Source organism: Fusarium phalaenopsidis, assembly GCF_050370095.1.
Source record: "Fusarium phalaenopsidis strain FUZ10S chromosome Unknown contig_32302, whole genome shotgun sequence".
NCBI lineage: Eukaryota > Fungi > Ascomycota > Sordariomycetes > Hypocreales > Nectriaceae > Fusarium > Fusarium phalaenopsidis.
Window position 1 is genome coordinate 5,289,573 of NW_028145405.1, and position 16,762 is coordinate 5,306,334.

Genomic DNA, 16,762 nt, shown 5'->3' on the forward strand with positions numbered 1-16,762 from the left:
GACTCCCCTTGTTTGAAGTTGATGCTGGTCTGATGCTGTGACGGGAGCTTCCAGGGCAGATTCAGAGAGCTGACAAGCTCGGGCCTCGGAACTCCCGCCGCCCATACCTTCCAAGATGGATCTCTCTTCTGTACCTGCCGATGTAGGTTCTTGATCAAGTTGCTTGGCAGGAGCCAAAACGAACCTCCCGTCATGTTCAAAGGTCCGTTAAAGTGGTTTCTGTTCTGTTTATATCTCGTCAATCTACAAATGGATGTTTCTGTGAATGCGAGTATTATGGGTCGACTGCGAAAGCGAAAGCGACTGCGATAGCGGTCCTCTGATGGCGTTGGCTCCCGTCTCCGACATCACCTCACTCGTTATTATTCCCGGCCACTTGAACGTCATGGTCAGAACTCGTCCGGTTTGGACTCACATGCTCCCCGCTATCGGCGTTTTTACGACATTGCCCGTGTCGTGACAATCATTACACACATTGTCTAAAAGCAGGCCAAGCTGGTGATACTCTGGAAAGCGTTCAGCACCAAGAGTTCCAAGCTCTCGGTTCCGCCAGATGATCCCGGCTTGGCGCCAATTGCTGCCGCCATCGCTTTCTTTTTATGCCCTGTTCCTGCAACTGAAAGATGTGCTGGGAGTTGGTTGATTTGCATCTAAGAGAGTCGTCACCGTCATGATCGCACGCGGTTCGAGGTCTGGACCCTTGGCTCTGCACTCGGCGTGCCTGGACTGTGCCTGGACTCGTTGGTCTTTCACAGAATCTTTCGTTTTCTTGCTCACAGACTATTATCTCCTTGGTTGACAGCAATACCTTGCCCCTTCTCAGATTCCATTCCTCTCCTGTTCCTCCAGAACCGTACTCTCTCAAGGCGATAACTGGGTTCGGACTAGTCGGCCTGATCCAGACACAACCCCTGCCCTGCGAACTGACCCTGTGTCATCTTATTCCCACTCCCCTATCGGCTCTCACCCCCGAACGCGCCACCAACAACAGACCCCATTCACACTCCACCTCCAATTCCCGGGCTTTACGTACCACCTGCCATCTTTTCCCAGCCGGGCAGCAGCAGGAAGCAGACCAGGCCAGGCCAGGTCACTGCAGGCAGGCAAGGCGTCTCGTCTCCATGAATCGTTGCCCCCCTCTCTTTGGCGTCGGCCGGCAGCATCTCCCCATCCCCCAAAACGCTCACTTGGGGCGCTGCTCCTCCCTTTCGCGTTGCGTGTGTCTCCTTCTCCACCCACTCAGGTTGCTCTCCACGGTTCTAAACTCCACCAGCGCCATCCCATCCATCCACTCACTCGCTCACTCCCTCCTTCCTCGAAAGACGCAAGTCTCCCGTCTCTGTCAGTCAAGAGCGACCAGCAAGCAAGCCCATTTCCAGTGCCCGGACCATTTCCACTTCCACTCTCACTCTCGCTTGTCCCTTTCGCTCCTTCCCTCCCCCAGAAGCCCCAAATCGTCCGCTCCTGCCTCTTTGCTCAATCTCAATTCTCGCTCCCGCAAATTCCTCCGTACCTTATCACCCCGTCATCTTGTCTTCACCACCAACCATCACCTGTCAACCTGGCCGCTGCTTCAATTCTGCGCGGTCGGTGTCCGCCATATCATGCCTACAATTCCATGATTGAATATGTTTTAGAAGCATGTGTAAGTCCTCGTCTCCTTTCTCGGTCTTGTCGTCTTGTCCCGCGCTTCCTCGCTCTTTCCCGCTCTACCCGAACGGTCTCCGTCCCCTTCCGTTCCTACTACTCATCCGCTCCTGCGGGTTGAGGGCCAAGAAGCCTCCCATCCTACCCCAGTCTTGGCATCCCACGAACTGAACTGACAGTCGCCCAGCGCTCACCGAGATACGAAATGCCGTGTATGTTCCTCTAGGTTACCGTTAGTTTCTTTTGTCGCGAATCCCTTCGCTTGTCGTTGCTGTATCTGTGCCGTCTCGCCTATCATCACCATGTCGTCGACTCCCCCTCACGCAGACCACTCCTCCCACCGTCGTCGTCTCTGCCGCCACGACCTCGCGACACCGGGACAGATATCTCTCGTCACCCTTGTGCGCATGTCACTGACTTGATATCAGCCTCCTGTTTAGCAATCCAGTATGGAGCGGCGCCAGTACGGTCCCGTCGACAATCATCAGAAACCTTACGGCTCTCTCGGTGCGTTCACCGCCCTTGACTCGACCCCCAGGTCGCTCACATCGAGGCAATCCCACGCTTCGATCGGTCTCGACTAACATCCCACGAGCAGAAGCAGATGGCATATGAGGAGCGCATCACCAGCAACATCACCACCTTGACCTCAACCAACGCCGATTCACGCCAGAGCATTTCTGGCCTCCTCTACGTCCCAGACCTCGACGGCTATCCCGAATGTGACCAACAACAGTACGAATTCATACCCGAAAATGTGACACGACGAGAAAACCTACCTCCCACAAATTACAACCTCATCGCTCTCGCTCCTTGGTTCAGCATCGACTGCACCCTATCCTACCTCGCATCTGCGCGTCTCGACCCCATTCGCGCCTTCATCTTCTACAAGCCCAACAATTCTTCAAATAAACCCCAAGATGCAGACTCGCCTGTGTGGAATTTGGAGGACGGCGGGGCTTGGAGGAATGCCAACAAATATCCCATATATGCCGTCTCAGGAAGGGAAGGTCAAGGTATCATGCAACAGCTGAGTCTTTATTCAGGCCGCATCGATGACGTTCCCTACGGAAGCGAGATCAACAAGCTCTACGGCCCAAATCCAAAAGACTACGTTCGAATATGGACCGAGCTCTCGCTGCACGATGAGTCGGATATGCCAGCTCTCTGGGCCTTTTTCTTGATCGTCATCGGTGCTCTCCTGGCCATCATTGCCTTCGTCTCGGTTACCATGCACCTAGTTCAACGACGACGTCGAATATCTCTCAAGCGAAGAGTCGAAACCGGCGAGGTAGACCTTGAGGCAATGGGTATCAAGCGCCTAACGGTGCCGGCCACTCATGTACGCGGATTCCCTCTGTTCACATACAATGCAGACCCCGAGTCGATGGCCGCTCCTCCTACCCCCTCGTCTACCCGCCGTCTACGAAGCAGCCGAGGACTCGATCAGCGCAGCATCCGCTCCGGTGCCAGCGTTCGGAGCAAGCGATCCAGTATCGGCGTCAATGGCGACAATGCTGCTACCAACTTCCAGCCAAGCTGTCATATCTGTCTCGCCAATTTCGACCACCGAGTAACCATTATCCGAGAGCTCCCCTGTGGACACATCTTTCATCCGGAGTGTATCGATGAGTTTCTGTTGCAAAACAGTTCTCTTTGTCCCATGTGCAAGCATTGCATGCTGCCAAGAGGCTATAGCCCCAAAATCACGAACGGTATGGTTCGTCGCGAACGTGCCTTGCGGCGGTTACGGGAACGGGTCGACCTTGAGGATTTGTCGGAAGGATCAACAGACAATACCAAGATCAGAGACTGGGGCAAACGGCTTTTCCGAACCTCGACATCTCCCACTCGACCTGCCTCTTCGCCTTTAGTCTCCCTGAAGCTAGGAAAGTTCAGACGACGTCCCGCAGAAGAGACAACAGCGGAGGTGTCAGAACACTCGGATACGCCACCAGCGCCTTCATCAACCGCCTCCCAACCTGAGGGACCCGAAGCGACCACGCGTCCTCCTGCTACAGCCAAGGCCACGAAGCCGAGACGATCGAGACCTCGGGCTTTGAACCTACTACCAACACAACCAGAAAATTCTGAGTTGATCACACCAACAGTAGGACGCGCAAGTCCCTCCTCGTTCGCTCGACAGCGTATGCGCGAAATTGCAGCCAAAAATGCACCATTTGACGACCCCGATTCTCAAAGGGCAATATGTGAGTAGCCGACGTTTTCAAAGCATCTTCGGACATGAATTAACAGACGATGTAGGGCTTCGTGCAATTTCAAAAGTTTTTCCTGGATATTTCTAACACCATTCGGGGACGACACTGGGACTTAGATGGCATCTCACATTGCATTTACTTGGGACAAAGCATGGCATTGGCGTTTATGGGATTGGCAGGCATTTTTGTTGGATATTGGGCCATACCACGGAAAGGGGACTATTCTACGACTACTATTCACGAGGGGTTTAGGTGCATTGGGTTAACTTTATTTGAACACGGCGTCAGGCGGGCTGATACGACAACCATGGTCTTGGTTATATATAAGGGGTCCGGCGGCTGAAGCAATGACGATGGGGTTCTGAGCGTCATGTAGATATGTTGTCCATGGAGATGGGCTATTTGTGAGCATGGCTGCCCTCGCTTGTGAGGGAGCAGTGTTGTGTACCAAGATGTTGGGTTGGTAACTGCGGCAAGGTGTCAGTCAGTGTTGAGACGATATCCCTGGGCGCATTGAGTACAAAGAAGCAAATGAACATGGTATGCTCAACGAATGATGGTACTTGCAAGTGATTTTAGTCTTGGATGGCAAGACAGCAAAGGTCACCAGAGTGCCCCAGCTGAATGTAACAAAATTCGCCTCTATGTTATCCATGGCTACTAGTTAATATGTTCCATCATGTGCAAAAACGCCAACACCCAAACGCTCCAACGCCGCGAAACCCAGTGATAGTTACAAAGTCAATCATATGTCCTGTCCGTCTTGATTCCATTCCTTCAGTGTACTTGTCGTTCATTCCTTCATTATCCATAGATGCTTCATCTTCATATCCCCTCTTCATCGCTCATTCTCATGTTCCTTGCCCCCCAAGCAGCCGTTCGTCAGGCACTCCGACCCTGGCCAGGGCGTCACGAACACGGTCGTCCTCTGCGGCGCGGATCCTCTTTCTGGCATCCTCGAGGCGCTCGACGCCGAGGTCGATGGTCGCAATATGCACGCTGAGCGGCAGGGGCGCCACACCTCCGGCCCCGTAACGCAGCAGCTCGGGCTGTGCGACCGCGTCCCTCAGATCGCCCAGTCCCTGCTGGATGCTCTCGAGCTCGAGAATGAGAGCGCTCACCTGTGCGACGGCGGTTGTGCGCTGGTCGTCAACCTGGCGCAGGAGGGCGATCTGGCGAGAGACGCGGGCGGCCCCGTTCGTGGTGATGCCGACGAGGTTCCAGAGGCTCCGGAGGGAGTCGCGCTGCTCTTCGGCGTCGATCGACGAGAGGGTTGTGATCTCGTAAATTCTATTTAGGTAGTCTTCTGCCTGTGTGAAGAGGCGGAGGACGGCCTGGGCTTCGAGGATCAACGCCGCGATTCGGTTCGAGACTTGAGCCGTGTGCTCGATGTATTTGTCAAGGAGCATGCGCTCGTTGAATATATGGTCGGTGGTGGGCTGGAAAGGGTGGAAGAGCCACGAGGCCCAGCTGACAAAGGGGGAGGTGGAGGAGAGTGAGCTCGAAGACTCCTCTGATGGAGCCAGAGTGTCGATATAGCGAGATGTCCAACGGTTGATGCTGATGATTGCGTCGACGGATGAGCCAACATGCGTGTTGAACTTTTGCAAGTCCGTAGCTGACTGGCGAGCTGTGTCGATATAACCGTCAAACTCAAGGACAAGCTCTTCACGTCTCGAAACATCGCTGTGCCGAATAAGAGTGCGCAGGTCTCTTATAGCCATCTCGGAGCGCTTCATCTCAAAGGGGAGCGAGACGCCGTCGGCGCTCTTCTCTAGCACCTGCTCAAACTTGGACTGCACGTCCATGAGTTGATCAAACTCGACGTGCGACGCTCCAGCCTCGGGCGTCACGATGGTGTCCAGGGAAGGACAGAACGGAAGCCCGAACATGGAGAGACCAGGGATCCGACACAGCGGAGAGAGTGACGCCGCGATGGAGCGTGTTGCCATGTTCTGTGCGATAATAAGGCCGCCGAAGCAGAGGTAGATGGCGAGGAGAAGCGCGAGCGGTCGTTGGGCATATCGGAAGGCGAGGGCGAAGATTCCCGTGAACCAGTGGAGTACATTATACAGCGTTGGAGGTATGGATCCCGCGATCTGGCTCCCGACGGTTGGAGGCGCTCCCTGATGTTGGCGGCGATAACGGTAATACTCTTCTTCGGCAGCTCTGTGTCTTTCTCGGATATTCCTGTGCTTGGATGGGCTTCCTGTTAGGGGGTTTCCCCGTCTTCTCACGCCTTGATCGCCCGCATATCCTATCCCCAATCCCCTAACCGTTCTCTCGCTCCTGACGCTTCCCGTTGCGTCGGTTGCCACATCTATCTGCGGCATATGAAACTCGGGATCGGGCGATCTGATTACGGGATCACCGGTTGCGCTCACGCTGGCGCGGGACAGACTCGGACGAAACGGCTCTCTCAGAATGTCGCGCTCGTCGACGCCAAAGTCGCGGATGCTGTCCTGCGAGCCGAAGCTGATATCGCCCTGAGAAAACGGTTGCGACGGTATTCCGCCTGAGGAGATGGGCGGAGACGAAGAGTCGGCCAGCGACGGGAGGATGCTCGTGTCGAAGCTGTCGTTTTCGCCCTCGACGACGCGCCACGAGTCCTCGGGCCGGAGCTCGCGCCGTCGCGTCATGGTTGCTGCTGACACGAGCAGGTGTGACCGATGCCGTCGCGGAGGGTAGCAGATACTGGTGAGAGGCTGCGCGAGGCTCCGAGTCGCATCGAACAGTGAAAAAGGTGGGCGGCGAAGTGGTGTTGATATAGCCGAAAAGGTGGTGCAAGTAACGAATCGCAGGTCAGTTTAAATGCCGTAAATCTAGGCACGATGAGTCATCGGCCTTGAAAGCGCAATTTCGGTAAAGGGAATTCACAGCGTGAATATCAAAGCCGGCGTGCTCGGTGCCTGGCGGTGAATGGGGCGGTAAATAATCGACCTGAGGTTGTCGCGATGAATGAATGATGTAAGAGCAGGCGGCCATGGACGCTATCAAAGGCCAAGGCTCCCCTCCTCTTAACGTTGGTGGGGACGGAAGGATCCCTGCATGGCCATGAGCTCTAGCGCCCGCCAATCGATCCTTTAATAACGAGGTGGGGGTGGAGGCTGACAGGGTCCCGTGCCCGAGCATTCCATTTCATTATCGTCAGTGTAGGGTAGGCGAGCTTCTTTGACTTCAAAGTAGATGACTGAGAAGCAGTAGCTATATGTACCAGACAAGCAACAGCATAAAGAGATATATTCATTGTCAAGTCGGAACCTAAAGTACAAAAGACTTAATTTCTTCCATGTAGATAGTTCACTGCTTTCCTCTCGAGATAAAGGTTCCGTTATCATCCTAGGTGTGTCTTCAAACACCATGCCCAACTAACGCTGTAACAACTGCCCAACTCGGCATTCTATCTGCTTAGGCCCAGTCTTTGTCCCCTGTCTTGCCCCTAGCCCTCACGCATACCATGCAAGAGCCCCAGTGAAACCCAACATCCGGTTCAATCTTAGAACCCTGTGGATTTCCAGTTCCATACCAAAGACAGAACTCCACCCAAAAACCAAGCTCAGTCACGACAACCAACACTCATGCACCCTACCTTGCTTTAATGCCATATAAACAAAAGAACATGGAGGAGATGAAACCGAGACACTTATCAACTTGAATGACTGCCCGGATGTGAGTTTGAACAGAAAAAAACACACTAGTAATCAAAGCCATGGCTGAACACACAACAATGGATATTTGCAATTTGGATCCAATAACCCACATATCCACCCACTGTACAAAAAGAAATACCCTGTAATCCACTGGCAGTAGTAAAGATTGACCCCAAACTATCACTGGCCTAGAAAAAACCTCCATGTCTGGCCCTTTCCCTCGCTCTTGGCTCTCACCCTCTAAAACCACTGGTCCTCAGTCTTCACATATGACATCGGCACCCCTGGATGAGTTTCCATATTCGAGGGCCCCGCTTCCACCGGAGGGAAAGGTGCTACCGGAATAGCATCCATGCCCATCGTAACCTCGGCCTTTGGGAATGGAGTGGCCTCTGTACCCAGTGCTGCCTCATCAGTTTCCGGGAATGATGTAACCTCCGTACTCAGTGTCATATTCTCCATCATTGGAAGTGGAGCAGTTTCCATGCCAAGCGTCATCTCCCCAGGGCCCGAGAGTGGAACACCATGCATCTCTACTGTTGGCTCTTCAGTTGTTGCTTCCACATTCGTAGCTTGTGGTTGTACCTGTGCCCAAGCATCCATCTGACCCATCGTCGTAAATACTGGAGGCGCAAACTCGCTGGGTGGATCTTCCTCATCCATACTAGGCGAGTCGAGCATATCGGGTGTCGTCTGCATCTCCTGCAACCGCTCAGCAGCCTCGATAATATCTGCTGCCCCCCTCATTGCTTCTTCAATCTCTTCTGAGACCGCTTTCGACCTGGGCCAGAATTTGCCCGCATTTCTTAGCACACTCACTAAAAGCGAGATCTTGACCTTGTAGACCGGCTGCCCCTGTCCATAGAGCAAGGCATCGAAAAGTGGTAGAGCTGCCCGCTCAAGGCCCAGGATGCAAGATGGAGAAAGTTTCTCTGGTGGAAGATGGTGGTTGAACAGTGACACGAGATGTAGCGATGCCTGGACAGCTGCTGATCCAGGTAGCCGAGGGTTGGACCCCATCGTCACGCTTGCAGGAGGGGAAGGCGAACTGCTGAGCACAGAGAAACCCTTATTGGCAACCTCTCGAACACCGTCTTGAGGCCTCACGCCCTTGTAGTGGAGTTGCATCCGAATCTGAAGACTTTTCGATAGTTAGCACCAGTCTGATGATCCAGAATGCTGTGATCTGACATACCCATAAGCAACCCCTAACTGTAGGCCATCCACCATCAGCTCCTGTCCGATAGTTTGAGAGTATATCTACTTACCGCGTGGTATAATATCATATCAACCGTACCATCTGCGTCGACAAGATCCTTCTTCCACTGAGGCATCTGCAATATCCACGACTCGACTCGAAGGTTTGCATTGTCCATGGCCTCTGAAAATGCCACCTCCCCAACATTGAGGAGAGGCACAACACACGAGCCACAGATGCGAGTTAGGTCCACAAAATATGCCCATGAAGAGTATTGTCTCGAGGGTCCCGCCTTGTCGTAGTCCTCCAGAGTTACTGGAATTGGAATTTCCTGTCAACATGTTAGTCTACGAGGCACACAATGAATGGCACTACTGACACCTGATTCATATTCCCACTCTTCGCATGGAAGTTCTGTTGTTGCCTCCGTATGGTAGAGTTGCCAATGACCAAGATGTTCCCGGACCGTCCTCAGTGATCCCTGTGTATACAACGCCCAGTATGTTCTTCGATACGATTCGGCCAGAATAGGGTCCTCCTCCGCATCGGCGAAGCTCTTGTGTTGGAGCCCTAGCCTAAGAGCCAGGTCACGGGTCCGGTCAAACCACAGACTGCAGTAGTCGTCGTGTTGCTCTCCAAAGGCAGCAATGCACATGGATAGTAGCGCTTGGACAGACCAGACTGTCTCGGGCAACTCCCCTGAAGCCATCTCGTAAGCGTCATTGCGTAGTGACGTGCTGTCCACGTTGTCGGCATACTTGGATCCCACGTAGAGAATCATGGTCATGGTGAACTTGAAGTCATTTGGAATTGTCTCAATGAGGCGACTGAGAGTCTTCTTCGGGGGCAACCATGAGTGGGTGGGGTGGAAATTGGTGTAGTAAAGGTCGAATAGATCCTTAACGGCACAAGGATTCTGTGCCTCTCGGTGTGTCCAGCCAGCAGGGAGTCTCTGGATGACATGGGAGGGGATGTCGAAGCCCGGAAAGTTGGGTGATGGCGCGCTATCGGATGCTTCATCTCGGTCGGCCTTCATGGCCTTCTCCTTCATCTTCCTCCGCTTGTTTGGATCTCGGATTCCTCGGCGTGATTCGGCATAGACGCACTTCCTCGCGTCGTTCTTACATCGGAAGCAAGCTGGAAGGACTCCATCGCACCGAGTGTGCTTTTGACGGCACTGAACGCAGGCCAGAGAAGCACGATGTTTCGCTCGAGAACGCACCGCACCAGCTCGCAACTGAACCGGCTTGGGTTCAGACGCAGCTGAAACGTCGTTTCGAGATGGACTTGCCATGGTTTGACCGACACGCCGAATCGCGCGGATGAGAGACGAGAAAGAAGTTCAAGGATGAACAAGACTCTTTGTTGGGTCTTCCCAACGAGCAGGCCAGATACGGGAAGGGTGTCACAAGGCGGCAAACTGGGGAATGTTTGTCGAACCAACAGACAGCCGGAGCAAGTCCGCGTCCCTACTTACCAACGCTCTGGGTTAGAAGCACATTCTATAAGGGAAGGAGGGAAACAAAGGGGGCATCGCCGTATGACCCTGATGCTGTTAAATGCTGCCGGCCCAGGTAATGGAGGTGACACGAAGAGGAGCTGATCGTCACCGTCAAGCAAAAGCAATTCCCAAGATATGAGATGTGATTGGGAGCAAAGGAGCAGAGTTGCATTCAAATCTCAGAACAATAGCCCAGGGCTGATTCTAAGAACCGAGTTGGCTGGTCTGGTCGTTGTGTGGCTTGGATTTGGGTTCTCGGTCAAAGGCTGGGGGCTGAATCTGTCAAAAACGGCAGGCCGCATTTCCACGTTGCCAGGCTGTAGAGGAGAGGCATACGCCATCTTGGATAGCTGAGACAGCCGGCTCATCGAGAGCCCGGCTTGTTGGTCGTACCAGTTGTTGGCCATCTCGAGGTTCAGGGGAGAAGGGCAATGGCCCACCAAGCAAAGCGTCCCGTAATTACCATCTTGGTACGGTATGCTTCGTGTTGAATTCCTTGCCGAGACAATGTGCGATGTCGAAGAATGTGTCTCCTCTTTCTCACGCAAGATGATGTTTAAGGCTGCCGGTGAGGATGAGGGCTCTGAGACATGTTGTTTAAGCCTGGGTCAACATCACTCAACGCAGCCACTCGGCGCGGGCCTTGGACATCTCCCGCCCAGACAGTGGGCTGAAAGGAGTTTCCCAAAGCGGCCGACTTGTCTCAAATACTTGCGCAGCTGCGCTCTGATTGTTTGCTCAGGTTGAAAGGTATCCACCGACGAATTCTCGCCTGGTCACCGGTCTCCTCAAGGAGGGATTCTGGGTGCCAAGCTGAGCCCGCAGTGCAAACACGCAGCAGCCTGCTGCTGCCGAGAGAGCATTGATAATGTACTTGGTGTCGATTGCCGGCGGCAATCGTAAGCGTCTCCAGACCCAGGCTTCTGGGACTCTGCTCCATGCAAACAGACTTGGGCATTGTCCAAGCGCCCTCCCTCTCTGCTCATTCATTGACGAAAACGGCCATCGCCAAGGGTATTCACGCTGGTAATACCCGAAGCCGGGTTCCTGGTTCGATGGGGATTCGAAGACGAAAGCGTTGATGCTGATGTTGTTGAATGAAAGACAGTTCTATTCTAGAATGATTAGAATGGAGTTCTGGAAAGACCAGTCCCTACTAAGGAGGTTCTGCGTTGCAACCGCCTTTTCCGTGGCCTTCTCATTGCGGCAAGTGGCCCCGGCCGATTGCGCGGGACAGGAGGGACCGAGCGCCGGAGCCCACTGGCCTGACAGGCACGCGAAAAACGCATCTTCCCCAGCCGACAACACCTCGGCTTCCTAGTGGAGGTCTGTTAGATAGCCGCTTAGCTCTGTCGTCATGTGGCTCCGCCCAACCCCAGAGAGCTGACAAGGAGAGTCTGGCGCGTTTTCCCCTTCGCTTCCATGTGACATTCTCCTTCATCAAAACTTCGACTGTTCAACACCTCGAAACTCCAACACACGCGCTCTAAACGACCGCTCCTATGCTACCGACCCGATGACCGATTCGAGCTTCGTCCAAGCGCAGCGCCGCGTAGCTGCGCGCCGCCAGGCCCGCGAGGCCGAAGCCACAGCCCGTATCGCTGCGCAACGGCAATCTTCCCGAACCCGATCCAGCCTCGAGCGCCTGCCCTTCCCCCTCGGCCGCATCGGATCTGCCTGGGACGCGATATCGACGAGAGAGGGTACGCGACCTGCTTTTCGCGTGGGACAGGTTGACGCCGAATTGCTTGACGTGGAGCTGCTGGATATCCTCAAGGACCAAGTTTGCGAAGGCCTCAAATACTTTGGCGGAGGACATCTCCACGATGACTGGTCGGCCGAGATCATGCTAGCCCTCAGGGCAGTGCTGTTTAAGCTCACCGTCTGGGACCACGATGCGACATACGGCGCGGCTCTTCAGAACCTCAAATACACGGATGCCAGGAGAGAGGGACCCATCCTCAAGGCGCCCTCCAAAGTGCAAAAATCGCTTTACGGGTTGGTGACAGTATTTGGGAACTACGCCTGGACAAGGTGGGAGGATTGGCTACTGGAACACGATGATGGATACGATGAGCCTAGTCCACGAGTAAAACGGCTCTCGCGGTTGACATCCACCCTCTCGACTGTCCATTCAGCTGCCGCATGCGTCTCCTTCCTTATCTTTCTGCTGCACGGCCGATATCGAACACTCCTCGATAGAGTTTTACGGATGAGGCTTGCGCCACCCACTAGCCAGGTCAGCCGAGAGGTCTCGTTTGAGTATCTCAACCGACAACTTGTCTGGCACGCCTTTACTGAGTTTCTACTCTTTGTGCTGCCTTTGATTGGTATCCAGCGATGGCGCCGATGGTTGACCCGGACATGGCGAAAAACCAAGGATATCATTAGGACAGGCCCAGAAGAGGGCAGCAAGGCCAATGGAGAATATGCATTCCTCCCCGAGAGGACATGCGCCATCTGTTACCAGGACCAGAACGACACTGCGACTTCGGAAACAGAGATCCTGGCGGCGGCAGCCTCCAGCGGTGTTATCGGCTCAGCCCAAACGGATATCACCAACCCATACGAGACGATTCCTTGCGGCTGTGTGTACTGCTTTGTGTGCTTGGCAACCCGCCTGGAGCGGGAGGAGGGAGAGGGCTGGACATGCCTGCGATGCGGTGAGCATGTCAGAGAATGCAAGCCTTGGAGTGGCGACTTGCTGGAGCCGTCGAAGCACAACTCGGCAAAGACGGTGGCATTTTCGGACGATATCGCTGGGGGTGTGCTCGTGGATGAGAAGGATGAGGACTCCTTAGTTGAGAGTCTGAGTACATCCTCGGACTGAGCGATATGGTGTTGCCAGATGCGCAAGATGTACATATATGCATATAAAAACTGTAGTTCTTGTAATACTTACCCATGGATACTGGGCATGCGATTTATCAAAATGCCTCTTTCACAGGATGGATCTGACCCCGTGGCCTGCGCAAGAAACTTGTTTTGACGAGAGGCCTGATATCAAGATTCAGCTCGAGGTCCCGAGCAGGGGTCCAGCCCCTGCAACGCTGGCCTATCGTTCACGCACTCACTCCACTGAAGCCCGCTCATCTCTAGCGTCTGGGGGCGCGCGTCATGGCAGGAGATTGGACCCTTGTTTTTGCTTATTATCAGCCGAGAGATAGAGACGGGCCTGACCGACATCCTGGATGCCAACCAAATTGGCGAAAACAACACCAACGACTCGAAAGCCCGCGATACTAATTCTCTCATCCTTGACTCTTGGATTCAATTCTTGGGCATTGCACGATTATATGACGACTCGATAATACTAAATCTTAATCGAAACGATAAACGTCCACTCATGATATAACAACCCTCCGACATCGATGTAGTCCGGCCGCAATCCGCCCTCCCTTGACGACATCCCATGCCCAGCTTCTTCCAGTTCACGCAGGGCTCCGAGTCGCGCGTCCGCCCAAACGACTCGACTCCGCTTCTAGGCCGGTTCCGTGCCGTGCCCCCGCGCCCGGGCGTTGTACCGCGGCGGCCCAGCCAGCTCGGCCTCTTATCGAGCACCGCCGCCTTTGACGGCCGCGGCAGCGTCCACATCCTCGGCTACGGCGCCGTCCCCAGTAGTGCTGTCGCCGCAGAGCTCGCGCACATCGATGACGCCGGGAGCACCACCAGCAGCGACGGGCTAGAGGATGAGAGGACCACGTGGGAGCGCGCTTGGCAGCGGTGGGTGCTGGATATCTGGGTCGACCCGAGGCAGTCGGCCGTGAAGAGGGTCGTGGACAAGTGGTGGAGCAGATATGGGTTTCTGGTCTTGATGCCGGCCTTGTTGGTACGTTGAAATGGCCCCTGTAAAGGGCGAGGCTTGGGACTGACTGGACCGACGTGAAAAAAGGCCGTGGCTTGGTGTTCTATACCCTTCCCCCAATACTCCCTTCGACGAGATCACGACTATGACGACGATGATGACCTGCCTCACGAACCCAAAGCACCCGGTCACGGAGCAGCGCGAGTCCAGGTCAACTTTTGGTTCTTCCTCTTCGTCTACTATGGCTTCTACAACCTCACCGCCCTCATCTGGATCACAAAGGTCTTTAACCTCTACAGTCTCAACTGGTGGCCGCAATCTCTCGGCTTCCCACTCACCGTCTTTCTCATCGCCATTCTGTCCATCGCTCTACCCATACCGATATACATGAACAGTGCGACCCGCTTCCTCACCGTTCACAACACGGCATGGATCTCGTGGACCTTTATCATCATGGCCATGCCCGTCGCCATCGCCTTTCTCATCCTCACCACCAACGAGCGGCACATTGGCCTCCGCCATTCACTCTCCGAGACACAGCGCATCTTTACCACGTCGTGGTGGACCGGAGAACCAGAGTCATTGTCGGGTAGGGACCGCCGGCGCCGCAATGTCTCTGCCGACTTGTTCGACACGGACATGCTCCGGGTCGAGCCGGAGCTGCGGCCGCAAGGCGTTAGGATGCGTCGACTCTGGCTGCCGGCGAGCTTTGTACGGTTTCTGTGGTTCTGCGTGGCCTTGTTCATTGGCTTGATGGCTTACGTGATTGGAGAGGCGTATGCTGAGATCTACCTGCGAACTCTTCCACATAACAACTTGGAGACAGTTGTCTATGTCTATGGCTGGGTCGCGACAGTGCATCTCCTTGACGCATTGACGGGCTGGGTATTGGGTATCCGTGAGGGCGAGCGTGTAGGGAGCTATCCCCTCAGCTGGGTCTTTAAACTGTAAGTCTACAACCGCCAAGGCTTGAGAGACAGCCTTCGCCTCCAACGCCCCAGCTAACACGACGAATCAGATACTTCATGTTGACCTATCAGACATACGTCCGCTCTCTTTATGCACGCCTGCGTTCGCCAACCCAGTTCGTCATCCTCCAGGTCCTCTCGTCAACAAGCCTGGTGGTTATCACTCCCATCATGATGACCTCTTTGATGCACAAGATCCTCTGTATCTTGGGCCTTAACGGGCAAAGCTACGGATCTTACCAAAAGCTCCAGGCTCGCAACGTCTTCATCCGCTTCCTGGCCGAGAATGTGTCCATGGCTACGTTCCTAGGCAGCATCCTTGTGCTGCACTTTGGCGCTAACAAGGACGTCTACCCATACTTTGCCTTTGACACCGAGGGTGAGCCCTACAACTTCAACGTCACCTTTTACGCCTCTACGGTGACATGGGCGTGCGAGCTGGTGGCGAGTATCGTTGTGCGGGGTCTTATCCGTGTCTTCTTCCACATCGACGTCGGCCTAGAGGGGAAGCTAGACCTTGCTGTCTGGCCGGAGCTGATGCCGACGTGCGTCGCAGTCATGCTGCACGTGTTGCAGAACATGCTCTTCTCCATCATTCGATTGCAGTTCCGCTGAGTGGAGCAAGATCGGCCTCACGGAGCCAAGGTAATCATTCAGGGGCTAGATCCAGGGACCATGAGGTAGAGGGCCGGAACGGGCCGAGTGATGCCGAGGTGCCGCTCTCTAGACGGATACTGTAGAGGCCACGCGTTGTGCTGCTAAGAGATGGTTGCACAGCCGGCAAGAGAGTTTGGGCGGCTTAGGGCTCTTGTTGGAGACGTTGGTTCATTGGTTGCAGCCAGTTGTTGGCTTTCGATGTTTGTTGCAGGACAGCGATTCGCGCATGATGCATGGTTTGCTTGGCTTACTTGTTTGACGTTAGAATGTGAGCTGCGCTTGGGACGCAGACAGATACCCGCTAGAACGTTTCTAGAGAGTTGTCGTTTCTTTTTCCTCATCTTTAGCATTGTTAGATACCACATGTTCCCACCGGCCAAGACCGTTAATAGAGCCTGAAGTTAATTACTGTCACGCAAATTAACAGAAACGGGTTTCAACTCATGTGTGGTATGCGTTGGGTCCATATCGAGTGGAGGGCGTTGATATAGAGTTTCCCCGCCACAACTCTTGGTTCTCAGCATCAATTGATGTGCGCTATGGGTTGACGAAACTTATGCGCATAGTCAACTGAGGGGTACTGGGGCTGGGATTTGCAGACCTGACAGCATGCCTCCCGAGCTGTCACATTTCTCACGAAACTCGGATCATGTCTGCTGGGCTGAGCTGATACTCAGAGGTTTCCATGTCTCGTGGTGGATATGTCTGGAGAAACTCGATACTGGCGAGAGAAATGGCGACATGGCAACAGAACCATGCTGGTCAGTTGGCTCAACTCGTCAAGCGTTTGAACAATAGCAGGGCCATTTCCCAAAAGGTCCGGTCACATGCGATCTGAGTTGATAATTGATCTGTTGCTGGGTCATGGCTGTTGGGTGCCTGTACGAATGTCATGCTGGCACAGCGGCCCCATCTATCCATGCTTGGTAGGGGGATCCATGGCATCATCGCCCATCGGAGAAGATGGGGACGCTTGTATCGAAGCTTGGGACTGTACGGCCCGGACAAACGCCACTAGGCATGATGACAACGACGCGACTGCGGCTAATGCAAGCCCCGGCGGCCGTCTTCTTGTCGACGGAAGAGTGCTACAAACAGCGGTCAAAACTCCGCTGTT

At 54.3% G+C, this 16,762-nt stretch overlaps 5 protein-coding genes across 5 annotated transcripts; 3 read left to right on the forward strand and 2 right to left on the reverse strand.

The window, feature by feature from the left end:
• Nucleotides 1–1,949: 1,949 nt before the first annotated feature.
• On the forward strand, nt 1,950–3,865 carry LRP88_08995 (uncharacterized protein; the record flags this gene model as incomplete). The annotated part of the gene is made up of 2 exons (XM_083245491.1): nt 1,950–2,048; nt 2,246–3,865. 2 exons carry the CDS (start codon nt 1,950–1,952, stop codon nt 3,863–3,865), a joined length of 1,719 nt encoding a protein of 572 aa, XP_083099985.1.
• An 852-nt stretch (nt 3,866–4,717) lies between these two features.
• On the reverse strand, nt 4,718–6,505 carry LRP88_08996 (uncharacterized protein; the record flags this gene model as incomplete). The annotated part of the gene is made up of 1 exon (XM_083245492.1): nt 4,718–6,505. The coding sequence occupies one exon, from the start codon at nt 6,503–6,505 to the stop codon at nt 4,718–4,720; it is 1,788 nt and encodes a 595-aa protein (XP_083099986.1).
• Nucleotides 6,506–7,756: 1,251 nt separating this feature from the next.
• Nucleotides 7,757–10,008, reverse strand: LRP88_08997 (uncharacterized protein; the record flags this gene model as incomplete). The annotated part of the gene is made up of 4 exons (XM_083245493.1): nt 7,757–8,657; nt 8,712–8,728; nt 8,785–9,045; nt 9,094–10,008. 4 exons carry the CDS (start codon nt 10,006–10,008, stop codon nt 7,757–7,759), a joined length of 2,094 nt encoding a protein of 697 aa, XP_083099987.1.
• A 1,723-nt stretch (nt 10,009–11,731) lies between these two features.
• On the forward strand, nt 11,732–13,045 carry LRP88_08998 (Pex12 amino terminal region-domain-containing protein; the record flags this gene model as incomplete). The annotated part of the gene is made up of 1 exon (XM_083245494.1): nt 11,732–13,045. The coding sequence occupies one exon, from the start codon at nt 11,732–11,734 to the stop codon at nt 13,043–13,045; it is 1,314 nt and encodes a 437-aa protein (XP_083099988.1).
• A 582-nt stretch (nt 13,046–13,627) lies between these two features.
• LRP88_08999 (uncharacterized protein) lies at nt 13,628–15,603 on the forward strand (the record flags this gene model as incomplete). Its single annotated transcript, XM_083245495.1, has 3 exons — nt 13,628–14,044; nt 14,108–14,967; nt 15,039–15,603. The coding sequence occupies 3 exons, from the start codon at nt 13,628–13,630 to the stop codon at nt 15,601–15,603; spliced, it is 1,842 nt and encodes a 613-aa protein (XP_083099989.1).
• Between the last annotated feature and the right edge of the window lie 1,159 nt (nt 15,604–16,762).